This window comes from Rhea pennata, chromosome 12 (genome assembly GCF_028389875.1).
Source record: "Rhea pennata isolate bPtePen1 chromosome 12, bPtePen1.pri, whole genome shotgun sequence".
Classification (NCBI taxonomy): Eukaryota; Metazoa; Chordata; class Aves; order Rheiformes; family Rheidae; genus Rhea; species Rhea pennata.
In genome coordinates this window covers 7,020,346-7,036,037 of record NC_084674.1, presented here as the reverse complement: position 1 = coordinate 7,036,037, position 15,692 = coordinate 7,020,346, and the positions used below count along the sequence as shown (strand labels likewise).

The 15,692-nt window shown below is 38.0% G+C and overlaps 1 protein-coding gene across 1 annotated transcript in view; it reads right to left on the bottom strand.

Moving 5' to 3' along the window:
• Positions 1–4,139: 4,139 nt before the first annotated feature.
• The window catches only part of SUCLG2 (succinate-CoA ligase GDP-forming subunit beta), a 131,742-nt gene continuing 120,189 nt past the window's right edge, over positions 4,140–15,692 (bottom strand). The window contains exons 10-11 of the mRNA XM_062585688.1: positions 13,914–14,034; positions 4,140–6,116 (exon numbers count right to left, since the gene is read on the bottom strand). Coding sequence (XP_062441672.1) covers positions 6,001–6,116; positions 13,914–14,034 — 237 coding nt within the window. The 3' untranslated portion in view covers positions 4,140–6,000. The remainder of the gene's footprint in view (positions 6,117–13,913; positions 14,035–15,692) is intronic.

Genomic DNA, 15,692 nt, shown 5'->3' with positions numbered 1-15,692 from the left:
TGCAATGCCCTTTCTTTTCTTGTTATTTTCTATTTCTGTTTTGGAGCGGGTTGCGAGCAGCAATCAGCATCTGGCTGTAAGGAGGTTGCCACATGCAATTATAGACAGAAAGTCTTGAAGGACACAATGCTGAATCAGTGAGACATTTGAAATAAACTTAAAGGGAACTGCTTTGTTTAGCCGCGTGGCCTTTTGCTGCCCTGTAATTCCTTATGTCGATGATAATAGAAAGATCAGATTTCTCATTTTCCCATCTCAGTATCTAGAGAAATGCAAAAACTCTTATACCTGATCTCTCCGAGCCCTCCTTTCCCAGATTCGCTTACCAATACTTTGTCACTGTCAGCTCTTTGACGACGGCCTGCTTGTACGTATGTGTGCATTCAGGAGAGTTGCTCTGGTAAATGCAAAGGACTCTGTTTCTAAATCTCCTCATGCTGCACATCTCAACAGCACTTAATTCACAGAGTAACCTACTTCTGTCAGTTGTTTCCCTCCCTCCAGGCTTGGCTGCCCCTGTTAGATTTCATAACAAGTTACCCTGGGTTTAATTGGGAGTTGAGCGCCAGCCTATTTCTCCATCTCTGAAGATACAAGGACGTCCAGGATGAAGCATCTCCTGTCTCAAAGAGGTGAGAAAAGGGAATATTGTTTTTATGGCATTGCTCTTCCTTCCGTCCTTTTGATACTATGAGAGCACTCCAGGGACGTGCGGAGGGCTGAGATGAAAAACCATTATAGCTCCAGCAAGTTACTTCCTTCAAGCAGAGCAAGCTGCAGAAGAGATGTGGAATAGAGTTTTCTCTTAGATCTAGTGAAGAAGTGAAACACCTCCTTCCTCAACCAGTTTGGTTGGTTTCCCCAGTTTTTTTGCATTCCATCTGCCCATCAAGCCCATCTAGTACTTAAACCAACAGCATGTGGAAGGGACAGCTCAGGAAAAGCAGCCTACATCTACACACACACACCACAGTAGAGGTTGAGTTCTCTCTTCAGGCTGATAATTTGATCCAAGATGCATAGAAAGCCTGTTCCCTATTCAATGCTCCAAGTCCTATGGAAAAGTAATAGCCTCAAGAGATGGGGAGCATGTATACTACGCAGTGCTTTACTATCACCATACCTACTCAGCACTCACAAACAAGGGCAGGAATTTGGAAAGGTGAAAAGGGAAACTCACACATGTACTGAAGATCCTTCCTCCATCTCCAGGAGGAGCTACCAGGTCTTGGCTAAGTCAATCTTTTTTATATCATAGCAGTTATCTCTGAGGATTAACATGCAATAATCCACGTATACTTTTAATCTTTATCTGGTACTTTGTGAGGCTGAACAAAGACACAGGACTCATGCAGGATTCTAGTGAGGATGCATCTGTCTCCGGATGAAAGGATCCTGACATCAAACTGACTTTTCCAGATGGGCTGGAAAAAGTTTCAAATCACTGTGATCAACACAAGTTTTGCACCAAAGTACAAATACACATACCATGATTTCCTCTGGGTGACAGGCAAATCCTGTGATTCTCCTTATGAATGGGCCTCATTAAGCAGAAAAAGAACTGTTGGTGCAATTTGTTCCCTTTTAAATTAAACATATTAAATCTGATAGATACCTCTAATTCTCTGCTTAGCCTTTTACGCATCGCAGTAACACTGCTCCCATTGTTTGGAAAAGTCTTGAGTATCCATAATCTGCTTTTCACTTCCCTGGCAGTTGCAGATCATTCTTTGTAACTAAATTAAAAGCAGTTTCAAGAATCCACCTGATTTCTCCTTTCCTTTCCCTACACCATACAAGTTAAGAAAATAGAAAAACAAAACTCTACCAACAAGCATAAAATCCTATCAAATTGAATTGGAAGGTCACCTCATCCATTTTCTGCCTAAGGCAAAAATCAACTCCTCTTAAACCATACCTGACAGATGCTCATCTGACTCTAATGAAAACCCATTCATGATTTCACAGCCCGTTCCTTGATTCACCTCATGGCTACGTGTTGACCCGAGTGTCCCTTACCACAACCAAAGCTCCTCACTACCTGACCAGTCCATGCTGGATGTAAAGACAACTATTTCTTCCCTCTTTGAAACAACCTTTTACATGCATGTCACCATCTATCCTCTCTGTCTTTCCTGCTTTAACCTGAATGACCTCATGTCCTCCAATCTTTCCTATACTTTTCAGTTATCTTTTTGATCTCTTCTCAACATCTTTTCTGAGATACAGTCCCATTTCAGCAACACCTGAGCAGGCAGGCCAAGCGGCTCCAAGCGGTGTACAGCAGCTGCACCAGTCTGATGAAGCCTGCTGGTAGCACAGCATTTGGCTGGCTCTGGGATCCGGCTGATCAGAGCACACCGTTCCCCAGGCAGCGGGCTGGATGCTCACACAGCACATCCTGCTTCAGAACAGTCAGTCAATTTGTACATACCTAGTGGTGTGGTGTCTCTGCCATCTTCAGGAGACACGGTAAGCACGAAGGAAGCACAGGGAGTCAGCTACGCGTATGGAAAGGTGGGGGAAAGGGAAACGGGAATTTTAGTAGAGGAAAAGGACAGACTGGATTGATAAATCAAAATGAGCAATGATCTGCTTACCCCCATCCACCCCTTGCTAAAGCTAGCTTTGGCTTCAAGAAAAATGTGAATTAGCTGAAAGGCAATAAAAGGAAAAATAAGGCATGAAATGTCACAGTGAGTTGCGAGGCTGACAGCAGCACGTAGTACTGGCATTTTACATGTCAGGTAATAAAGCACTAAGCCTAGGAGGCCTTGAGGCTTGCAGCTCGCACCCAGCCTTATGCGCACAGACTTCCTCCCTTCCTGCGAGTCCAGCACGAGGGGGTGACGTGGGCCAAGCCGACATGTAATAACCAGAGACGCCCAGGTCTGAACATCCCCAAGGTGACCAAGCACGGCACCCATGGAGGGCAAGGTAAGCTACAGAGCGCTGCTCTTGTCTCGGGAAACAGAGTCTGCTGTGAAGAGAAGCCCCTGCTTGGGATCTCATCCACTGACAGATTTGCACTGACATGTTCTTTCAATCACAGCAATTTTGCCTGATACCAGCTGCTTTTACCGATGTAGGAAAGAAAAGGCCTGACAAATAGGATAGTAAATGAATGTTAAGGCCATTGCTCCAGAAATCCCAGCTGTTACACTTTTGCTGGGAGAATTTAAAGGTATCTTGTTAAGATATAATACAATGTCAGCATTAAGAGTTTCCTCGTTTTCCTTTCCAAAAGCGCAGGCAAACAGAGCTTTATTAATATTGGCTAAAATTTCCAGATTTAAAGACTAACGAAATACCACTTAAATGTTCACAGAGGGGATTAAGTGGAACTTACTTGCTGCTTACACTGCTGTTTGCTTTCTGCAGAAAGGGCACTTCTCACATACTTCTCCTTTGGGTTTAAGCTGTAATAGGTTGGCTGGAACAGTGTCTTGCACTCAGCCCGCTGCAGGGAGAAGGCAGCAGTCAGGTAGACAGCTGCTGAGGACAGCAAACCTCCTTCCTGCCAGGCTGACACTCTGCATGCTTGAGCAAAGACAAAAGCATCCCTTCTAGGTACCGTGTTTTCGAGGAACTTGTAACAGCTAGAAGTACAGGAAATGTAACTAAAACTCTTTCCAAGGGAGAACAAGACTAACTTTATACATTTCCATACACACAGAAATGACCTCTGCAAATAAAAACAAATCAGAGCAGAACACCACACAAAGCAAGCAAAACATACAAAGAGCAACTCTGGCTACAGCAAGGAAACAGTGCCTCGGCACAAATGAAAAGTGCTGCCCTAAAGCACACCTCTGAAGCTCATGAAGTTTTCCACAAATTAAAATCCGCAAATTAAAAATGATAACGTTCTATTTTGCATATGGCTTACCGGGAATGAAATGTGAATGTACCGTCACTAGTGTATGTATGAGTACTGGAGAAACAGAGACACAGAGTGATAAAAAAGTATTTTTAGATAAGAAGCATGTGTAAAAAAGTATATTGAGATTACCAAGTTGAAAAGAAATTCATATGCGTTTCATTTCACCCATCCATGACAAAATGCTGAATGGAAGAACACAGAATACAACGGTCAAATTAAACGATCTTCTATTTTATAGAAAGGACAAAGTCATTAATTGGGTTCATTTTTACATTTATTTGACTAAACAGTTGGTGTAGATAGTATTAATCTTTGCAGAATAATAATCATGTTCACACATAATGGTTTTGAGATCAGAATTTATACACTCAGTGTGTAACCATATTGCATCAACAGTTCTTCCACAGAATGCTTTTATTTTCCAGTATTAAAATACATAAAATAGCGTAATTTTTTTTTTGTTGTGGTGAGGCAAACATTTCTTCTTTTAAATTAGTGCACTTCTATGCACCTCCACTAGAACTGCTAACAATACTCTTCTCTTTCAGTCAGTCGGTAAGAACATACCTAGTAGCATATTTATTGTTATTCTAAACGTCATACATTTTTGCCTTGAGCAACAGGCAAAGAAAGAATGAAAAAAACCCAAAGAAATCCAGAGTAATTGATGATAGTAACCTACAAAACTTGTGTGAAGAGGCAGAGATTAGTGCAAACAATTTATTTTGAATGTAACAGTTTTAATGGAAACGTCAACAAAAACATATTTACGTTTTTGTATACAGGACATGGTATTGATGAGAGCTGTAAAAAAATCACTATTAAGAATTTATTAGACAAATTTTACCTCTCTGCCAATTTACAGTCTTCATATCATAATATTATCTCATTTCTTCACTGTTCAAATTTATTGATGCATTTTGGCATGTAGTTCTTGGCCTGAGATTTGTATTGAGTTCCTTAGTTACATAAACCATTTGGTATTGTCTTCTGTTCCCCAAATAAATGATTTGTGTAACTAACTGTCTGAATTTTGACTGTTACAAAGGAATATGTAATCGAAATATATCTCAGTCAATAGCTAAGTACTGAAAGTCATAATCTTTTCATGTATATACCTGTACTGATGCCTGAAAAGTCAAATATGTTAAAAATTGAAATGTTAATCTGCATTTTATTCCTAAAAAATCAAGATTCCTTTTTGGAAGTTAAATTCTTTGAAGAATAGCCTGTGCTACTGATAGAAAACTGTTTCACACTGTTCTCATCTTCTTTTGAATCCTCACAGCAGTGACATACATATGAAAGTTTATTTTGAAAAGTTAGCAGCTTTTTTTTTTTTTTTTTTTTTTTTTTTTTTTTTTTTACTGGCAGATGCATTCTCCTAGCATTTTCTGTATGACAGTGTTATACCTAGAAACACTGTACCTCACCTCTAAAACTAAAAACTAAACTGAATTACATTTCACCTGCTTACGGGTACAGTATAAGAATGGAAGGTCCTTTCACCATCAACAATTCAACCTCTCTTCCTACTGTGAGGTATACTTTTGCATCTTAAAAAAAAATTAAGGCAAAATGTGTGATTTCTAAAAAAAGAAAATAAACATCCTTCAGTTGAATAAAAATAGATATTGTAAGCACACAAATTTGTACATTAATTGTAAAAGTTCATAAAAAATACATTACCCTATTATTAGTTTACTGGCTCTTCACAATATAAAAAAGAAAGTATTGTTTAAAAGAAATACTTGAACTACATGTGTTTGATTAAAGAACAGTCCTGTTGATAGAAGTCAATTATTTGTTACTGTATCTAATTATGAGTTTAGCAGTGACAATTTTGGAAAGAAAGCAGAAAAAGAACTCTGTGAAATGAAATATTACTTAATGCAATTTTAAATACAAAACCTAAGAGGTGAAGATATACTAAGTTTAAAGACAGTAGTTGCAAAATTTCTGAAACCATGGCCTGCATTCACCATGTGTTACAAAATAAGTCTCTCAACACTGATGACTACTCAGGAAAAAAAGAATCCATTAATCCTCTTTGAAATAACAACAGGAATGACACCTTGTGAAACGCATATACTTTCCATGAGGACATCCTCAGGGAGTTATTTTTTGGCAACACTAGCCACTGCCTTCTTTGCTGCATCCTCAAGGTCATTTGCAGATGTGATAGGAAGTCCACTTTCATTCAGAATACGCTGGGCTTCATGAACATTTGTTCCTAAAAAAAGAGCATTAACTCTAATTAGTAATGAATATCAACTAATAGATGAACATCTTTTATTAAATCTCTAAAAAAGTGCTTAATGCTTCAAACTAGACATCATTTCAGTTTAACGACAGATTCAATGAGCAGTTTAGATTGAGCTGAGAAGAACAAACTCTTGAGTTTAAATGACAGTTTTGAAAGACAATGAAATCTGATAGTAGCACTTGTATCCACAAGAAACTCAATCCAATATCCACTACAGTAAATGAAGATATCCAATAAGAGCAGTGGATAATGAATCAGGTACGAGGGCTTTGAGACATTTAGAAGACTTAAAGCATTATATAAAAAAAAATACAGCTATTATTATTAGCAACAATGAGCTATAACTGATCAGCAGCTGGTGAATCAACAATGCCTAAAATTCACCTGTGTTAACTGGAAGATGCAAAACTGGCTATACTGGAGATAAGGATTTGCGTAATCCTGAAAATATAACCGTTTTTAACTGTTCTTGAATATACTTTTGCGCTTCTGCCAAAAAAAGGGGGAACATAAACAGCTGTGACGCATCCAACATGACACTGTTCTCTCCTCTGCTCCTGCACTACACTATCCCACATCTAGGGAGATGTAGAGTTAATACAGTGTAAGTGCTCTTATTCCATTCCTACAGAGCTCAAGTTTAGTCAACAGATAACATGCATAGTAAAGGAAAAAGCCTTGGATTAAAAAAGATATTTCAGGAAAGTATATTTCACACTGTTAACACCCATATAAAAGACAAGTGCATAGTTAAATAGGAAAATGTTGATTAGAAGAGATGACTGATTGTTACTCATATCCTGTCCTGCCCTGTTACAACCCCAAATATTCAATTAACAACAAAAGTGTTTTTTTCTGATCTAATTAATTTAAAAATGGAATATCACTTGGTTTGCAGAACATTCCTGGTGACAATCCAAACAACTACACAGGCTAAATGTGCTATTGATTAGTTCTTTCTTGCCAAACAGCTCTACAAAACTTAGCCATCATCTGTCATACCCAATGGCTCCCCTTCTACCCCTATCTCACCTCGCAGCCTCCACATCTCCTTTTCACTCTGTTCAGAATGCGGCCCAGTTTCTTTCCATGATGCTCTGATCTCATCCTGCTCCATCTCAACTCTCTTTTCCCAGCTCACTTAATTCTGCCTCTCTTCTGTCCCTCGTGTTTTCCTCTCAGTTCATTTCACCCTCCTACTTCACTTTTTTTTCCTTTCCACAATCAAATTACACTAGGTCTCTGCTCATCTCAAAATCCGTTCCTTTCCAGTTTTTGTCCTAAACTTTCCAAGACTGCTGCAAAAGCTGCCAGGATCAACCCGAGATCCACCAGGCTTTACTGTATTCATTTTGTCAATAAAACATAATCTCTTATCACTGAATATAAATTCTTTATTATATAACTCTTCCCAGCTTTTATACTCTCTTTTTGCACTTTGAATGGACTATTCTTAACACAGAACAAATGAACCCTATAAAAAACAAACAGAGTTTTTATTTTCCTTCCTCTCTGTCATTAGGACACTATTTATGTCATCTCAGTATTTAACAATCTGCTGCTTCAACCCTCTGACCAACACTAAATCTGAAGAATGTAGGAACACTAGTCTTTTTGAAAGCTACTTCACACTGCTCATGAATGTGCCAAGACACTGCCGGAGGATACAAAGATAAGCTATAATCAGGCTGTCCTGGAAGCGGGAGGAGAAAGGAGAGATAGAAAAGGAGAAATGCTTTTTTCTTTTTATGGAATATTTTGAATTTTTAATTCCAAATTACTTTAGACTAACATACGGGACTCGGTATGTTTTCAAAACATCTTTTTTTTTTTTTTCTGATATTTTTAAAATATCAGTTCCAGGTCCCAGTTCCTTTCCGGTACCCCGTCACATGAATGAAAGTGGATGAAGCTTCGGACCCTTCTACAACAACTGCAGTGCGTAAGGCTTCCCACAAACTCCATTTGGGAAGTCAAAAACAAAGCTGCACGGAGAATCTGGATTTTCCAATCGTCTCTCCAGCAAAACCAAGTGGCTATTTTGATCACTGATAACTTCTGCACCATGGAAGGACTTTGAGTCATATCTCACCAAATCACTGGAAGGTGTACTTGTGACTAACGATGTGATCTCAAAGCACAAGACCCCGAGCTGCTGCTCTTTAGAAGCAATTCTATCCCCTTGACCACACTAAGTTCCTTGTTTATTTGCCATGCCAAAATGCTTAATTACTTTGCAATTCCTAGACTTAGCAAAATGAATTTTAATTATATTTGGAGCTATACATTAATTATACTCTTAATTATTAACCATGCATTGAACACACTCTGTATTGTGCAGCTTTCCAGAATGCTCATTTTTAAGGGTGAGCTTTTCTTTTGGCGTGTGTGTGTGTGTATCAGACTTCATAAAACGTCTGAAATTGCGCAGCAGAAGCAGACGGATTGAGCAGCCTGTTTCAGCCTCGTGCTCAAGTCAGGATTCGCACTCCCTGCGCTGAGCGGGACCCGCGACGTCTCCGGGGCAGCAGGCCCCAGCGCCGCCAGGACCGCAGAGGCTGCTGCCTGACGAGGAGCACCGGCGCTGCTGGGGAGCTCGGGAGCGCTGGCAGAAGAGGTCACGCTCACCACCGATACGCATACAGGACACACGCTGTGGGACACCGGCAGCTTGGGCAGGAAGGTCAAAGACATCTCAGATCTCTGACAGAAGCGGGATGTGGTTGCGTAGTAACATCGAGAACTGTGCAGCACTTTTCCTACAGAATTTCCAAGAGTATCCAATATGTTTCAGCCATCCTATAAAACGCAGTGTGGAAGCTGGTAATTACCAGTACGACCTGCATAGGGAAGTAGAAGACACTACAAAAGCTTCTCTGTTAAGTTCCTTCCTTTTTATAGAAAGTTCCATTAAGTCTTGAAGGTTTTATGTATTATTTAGATACAAGCGTGATAAAACGATTAAAACTGATAACACTTGCTATGTCTTGTAGAAATGGAGACAGGGAGAAGCTTTCCTGGCAATCTCTCCATAAAGAAAAATGTTATGCCTTTTGTGATAGCCACATATTTAAAACTAACTTTTGCTCTTCATTAAGTGGCTGGTGTTAATTTACTAACAGGTCATTAGATCTATTTTGCACTGCATTGATTGCTCTACGCACTACTTGTCTAACATGCATTACAAAATCAATATACACCACAGTCCACTAAAAAGGATGGGGAGTTTATACAGAAGAATGGAAATATGAAAGCTGAAAAAGAATTTTATAGCTGTTAAAAGCCTAAGGTTACATATTTTGTTTATTAAATATAATACTATCTTCATAGGCAGGCCACACAACTAAATGTATTTTCAGCAGGCATTTCTTTTGTTGTAAATCACTGGGTGGGGTTTTTTTTTTTTTTTTTTTTTTTTTTACATCATGGGATTGGCTTTTTATTCAATAGCAAAGTATTTTTTTGCATTCGATAGCAATAATATTTTAGATAGATGGAGAGCACAGAAACTGTAATGAGATCCCCCTGAAAGCAGAAGTAAGATTTTTAAAATTAAATGTTCAAAAATATCACAAACATTTAAAGGTCTACAAAAGGTATCTGCTTATTGCAGTAGATGCTGAAATAAACAAATAAATAATCCCACCAGTCTAACATTAACCTCCTGCCACTGGATGGTGTCAGAGAACTGTAAACAGAAGCCCATACACAGGCTAGCAAAATAATCTCGCTTTCATTTACACTGTAACTAACTGAAAAGCAGTGAAAATTCAAAGGAGTGAAGGCTGGGGGGCTTTATGATTGTTTGTTTGTTTTAAATTTAACTACTATTAGGATAATATAATAATGCTTTTCTGATGAGAAAAAGAGATTTTTTTTTTCCCTTTTGTCACATACTACTGTCAATGCCACTCCATGGAATGACAAGGAAGATGTGATTTTATCAGCATATACTTTCAGGCTTTTTATTCTAAGTATCCTCCTTCTGAAACCTGGGACCCAAAACAACCTCTGTGTTTGTGTACATGCAATCTGTCACTTTTTAAAAAAAATCTAAAAATCCTAACAATCACTGTTCTATCTAAGCATGTTTCTACAAGCTGGAAGAGCATACCAGCATATGCACTCTTACAGACGAGTCAATAAGCCTGCCGCGGGCTGAATGAAAACAAATAAAAACCTCTTCAAACTCTACATCAACAAGATTTTGGAAACATTTATTTATTTACTTGCACTGTCATAAAAACACTAGGAAGAGGCTAAACTGCCACTGTGTAGGGCTTAGGGTGCAAGGATAGGATGCAAGATTTTGCCATATCACTTCTAGGTTTTCAGTGAAATAAGAATTAAAGGGAGAAGACAGATGCATACACCAAGGTATATCCTAAAAAACAGATGCCAAAAAAATCTGCGATGACAAAATATTTCATAACATGCAGTATATCTATAAAATATTATTGATGTCAACACACACTAACCATGTTACATTGTCGATGGCAATGGTTCAGCTTTGATACACTGCACTGATGAGCATATTAAGAGCCAGCTTTTCCTTTGGTGTAGATTTAAGTTACATCATTTCTGCTAGCCCACAAGCAATATACAAACTGGAAACTCTAAGGTCTCAAAGACTTGGACACTGGGCAACAAGGGAACTAGACTTTCTTTCTTTACATTCATCACTAGCTAACCCTCAAGTCAACATCTGATTTGAGGTTTGGCTACTGATAAGCTAACAGTGATGATCTTTAACTATTGAATCTAAAAAGTTTTTTGTAGCTTTTGCATTTGGTAGCTGTTGGCTCTAGAGTCAAGAATAGACCAACTTTCACTGCCTACTTACAAGAGAGAATTCAAATATTTTCATTCTGTCCATCCCTTTGCCCTTCTCTAAAACTTTTCCCAAAGAATATTTTATCTTTTTCTCTGCCTCTTGTTTACATCCTAATTGGGAAACATGTGATAAGGCATTTAGCCTTGTGCTGAATGCTGAAACCCAGGATGCCTGAATAGGCTGACATGAAAGAAGTTCTAAATGCAACTTTCTGATATTTGTGCATACCAAACCAGATTTGTGCTCATGAGCAAACAGTAGTAAGGTACACAAACTGAACTATTTCACTTCCGTGTAGAAGATTTCTGAATGTATGAGAAAATTCATTAGATTCTGAAGAATACAGAAGGTCACAAATCACATAGCTAAGAATATAATAGGGGATTTTGGATTCAAGCTTTTGAATAGAAGCCAACTTGCTTCTACTCGCATTTGAGCACATTCAGTTGCTCTAATTCCTCACAATTCTTCTTGCCCTAGGACCAGAGAAGAGGAGAATTCATTTGTTGAAAGAGAGAGAGAGAGAATGTAAAACTTCCAACACAGGAAGAGAAGAGGACGTTATAATTCTCAATTCTTTTTTATGCCTACCTTTTCATCTAACTTAAAGCTTCATAAATGAGAAACAAATTTTGGCTTCCATTCAGCATTCCTAGTTAGTTTCCACAAAACTTAATTGAAATATATTACATTTTAAAAGAAAAAAAAAATCCTGCATAACAATAGCAGATGTGAGTTTTATGCTCTGTAAATGTAGAATATGTGACTTCTCCATTTGTCCATGAGTCTTTTAAATAACAATAATCCTGGGTCTCAGCTGGTGAGTTCTTTACTGATAAGGCAAGTAAATACTGATAAGGCAAGTAATTATAAAGTTACCATTTTCAAAGAAAAGAGTAATCCTTTCTTTATCCACTGGTAAAACGGCTTGTAATTATTATACAACTGAGAGTAAAGATTTGTCCACAAAATCCTGCTAAATCAAGACAGATTTGACTGATTAAAAATCTAGTCACCAAGACATTTGTAATACTGTGCATGTGGGCAAAGAATCTTTAAAGTGCAGGTCACCAATCTGTTAGATTTATGGGAATAATCATGAACCCTCTGTTGGAAAAAATGTTCAAAATTGAAATCCAAAAAAATGCGTGTTTCTTTTTCTTCTTCTGAAGTGTAAAACATTATCAATGATGTTTTAAAATGTCTTGGGCAGCCTTATTACTTCCCGAGTACTTATTATTAATTCGAAATCATTATATGTTTGGATAACAGTAGCAGTTCAAAGAAGAACAACGAAGATGATTAAGAATCCAGAGGGATTGACTTCTGAGGAAAGATTAAAAGAACTAAATATATATATTGCTTGGCTGAATGATTAAGGAAGCAGAGAAAGCAAGAGTTACAAGCTAACGTTTTCTAAGTACAACATCTGAAGGCTGTAAACATCAGAGGTCTTTGTTTAGAATGAACTGATGGAACTATAGGAATTACAGAAGGAAACAAAAAGCTTTGGGGATAAATAATATGCAAAAGCAACAGTTTACTGTATTATACTGGGACAGTCTCCTAATGAAAACCTGGTAACTCCATCTTTTGAGTCACCAACCAGAATAGAAATGGTAATTACAAACCTAGTAAAGAGTAGGCAATCATAGGAAGATTAAGAGAAGATACTTGCAGGCAGATTAATACCTGCCTTTAATGTTCTGAAGATCCAGCTTTGACCTCTATGAATTAAGCAGCAAGTGACTCTCAAAGGTCCCAGCTCAAGAAGAACGGCTCCACCCCCCATGTAGCACTCCGGTAGTGTACAGAGAATAAAACATTCTGGTGGTATATAGAGAATTAAGCCCTTCCACGACTCTACCGACCACGACCGCGAACTCTAGTTTAAAATGTTGATTTTCCTTGTTTCTCTTATACTGGTTTTTAACAATGGCTTAGAAACAGTCTGTAACTCTCGTTTAGAAGGAAAACTAAAGTTTTTTTCCCCATTATTTGCACTTACCAAATAACAGCTATGGCGGACAAGAAGTTTTTTGCAATGCAACAATCTTTTAAAGCTATGATACACATAAACTTTCTGACAGTTACGATAGACAAGAAAAGGTTTTTTGACATGACAAAAAGCTAAAGTGACATTGCATAAAAATGATAAGCAATGACATTTCATATTCTAAACCATTCTTGCCTGTAACCAGTATCCTTCAGTCTCTCATGCACATATTAAACTATCATTAAGACACTAAATAGTGAAAATCCAGTGAAAATATTTGTAATTTGTTTCTAAAATCCAAGGTACTGAATTTCCTCTCCTCACTACAGCAAAAGGCTACATATGTTAAATCATTAATTTTTTTTTACGCACACTGGAAAGTATTTGAATACCGGTGATATGCACAGCAGAATGCTTAGGGGACAGAACTGCATGTCACAGTCTGTAGCCTCCCCTGACATGAAACACATCATATGGCACAGCACATATTATATATAGCATGAGAATGAGGGATGGGAAAACTCTGCTTTGTCATAAAATGCGAAAGAATGTCTAAAATGCATAGAATGCAGAAGAGTTCCAATAGTGGAACTGCATTCAGTAAAATATGCTTGAAAATAAATGCTATCTATTAAATAGAAACTTGCATCAAATTCATTTCTATTTGAATTACAAATGTTACAAGCAAAAACATCATGCTTTCTTTGCAAAATTTTATTGCTTCCATTACCACCTGAGACCAGGAATACAGAAATATGTGAGGAAAGAGAGTTTATTGATATCAGGTCATCCTAGGGTTTAAGAATTAGACCATACTCTTATTGGGCCAAATTAATTCGTGCATCTTCCTTCAGAGACTAGAGATCAAAGTAAGACAAGATGGTTTATTGTGCATCTAACAGAAGATTATTTCCCTCGAACCATTAGCACTCACCTTCCAGTCTGACCACAAGAGGTACCTTCAGTTCAAGCTCTCGGCAGGCTTTGGTGATACCATTGGCTATAATGGCACAGTTCACAATCCCACCAAAAATGTTTACAAGTATTGCTTCAACCTGTAGGAAAGAAACAGCAGGAACATAATGCAGTGTTTTATAAACAGTGGTAGAAAATCTGAAATTGGGTCCAAATCCTCCTGTTAGGCTGGCTCTCGTCTAAGGAAGTCTACAAGCTACGCCTGTGTGACTCAAAACTTCATCCTGAGTCTACTGCTTGCATAGCGTGAAACAGTAAGTGATTAACTGCCTTGGTCTAAACTGGTAAGGCAATTTATGTCATAAAAACATTATTACGCAGAAGAGGAAATTTTTTTTATGGATAATTAAAACAGATTAAACAGTCTGAATTTTGGATTTTCTTTTTAAGCATTGAACAGATATCAGAGACTGGAGCTTAGAAAATGCAGTTATGTGAGAGAGAGTACAAAAACACATGTGAAAGTGCATGTGTCTATAGCTAAAGTTTAAGATGAACCCTATAGTCTGCAATTTATCTGAAACCTCTTAATGAAGCAGTCACATGGATACTTCATAAAACAATTTGTGTGCAATCTTTACTATAAGCAGTACAGAGGAAAAGGTAAAATACTTGCCCTGACTTGACAAAGAGGAGTAAAATCCTTTCTAATTAACAAGAAAAGGCATGTAACAAAGAGAATTCATTACAACAGATTAATTGATAACAATCCAAAAAAACTGCTATTATCAGTTCTAGAAACTGGAATTTTTGCACCTAATTCACAATTAAATCATTCACCACAACATACAGGACATCTGCAGATGCTCTGGGTCCCCATCTCAAAAGGACAAACACTCCATGTAACTTTTGAAATTAAATACAGTAATAGTAAAATGTAGTAAGAGCTAAGTAAAACTATTTTTGTCATAAATTAATATGGTATCTTTCCACTTATTAAGATATAATTTTGTAAAATAGTCATCTTTGTTGCTATTATCTAATCATTCATTAGGAAAGTCCTTTTAGATAGGTTATCAAAAGCTGTCAGCCGACCTGAAAACACATTTTCCCTTTCAAGCCTCAATGCCACGCACTGGCCTTTTGTGGTGCTGGGAAGAAAGGGGAGACAGAAGCAAACTAGGTTACAGCATCATACTCGAGGTGGGCCAGTTCCTCAGGAAAGGAGGGGACGAGACGTGACGGCTGTGTTCCAGCCTCCCTCGTCACTGGAAGAGTTGGTCAACTATGGGACTGACTGAACATTATGCAAGTATACTATGAAACCTAAACATATGTGACACTCAGACACAGGTGGTTCAAGGGCATGGCTTTCACTGCTCTCAGAAGTGTTATTGCACTTTAATTGCTGCTACAAGCCAAACTTCACGTAGGGTGTTTCAAACCAAAGGACAGAACACAATGCAGCTGCCCTGAAGTTAGCCATGGCAAAACAGCACAGCACACTGTCTTATAAACATAATTCTTTGGTATGGAAGAAAGATGGTTATGTCAAATTAGCATAACGCTGAACCCAAGTTAATATAGCAGGTTTCCCATTGTGGTTTGTTAAGTCAAGGGGGACACCATACAGATACAGCCATACTGATGCTAATTCTATTTTGGCACAAATCCACCACATTTTGGGATGCTCGACAATAAGCTTCACTGAGTGTCACAAAAAAGCTTTGCCAGAATCATGTTGACTTGAAACAAGACAAGATAAAGACAGTATTTGGTTTGAAGGAATGGAGTATCA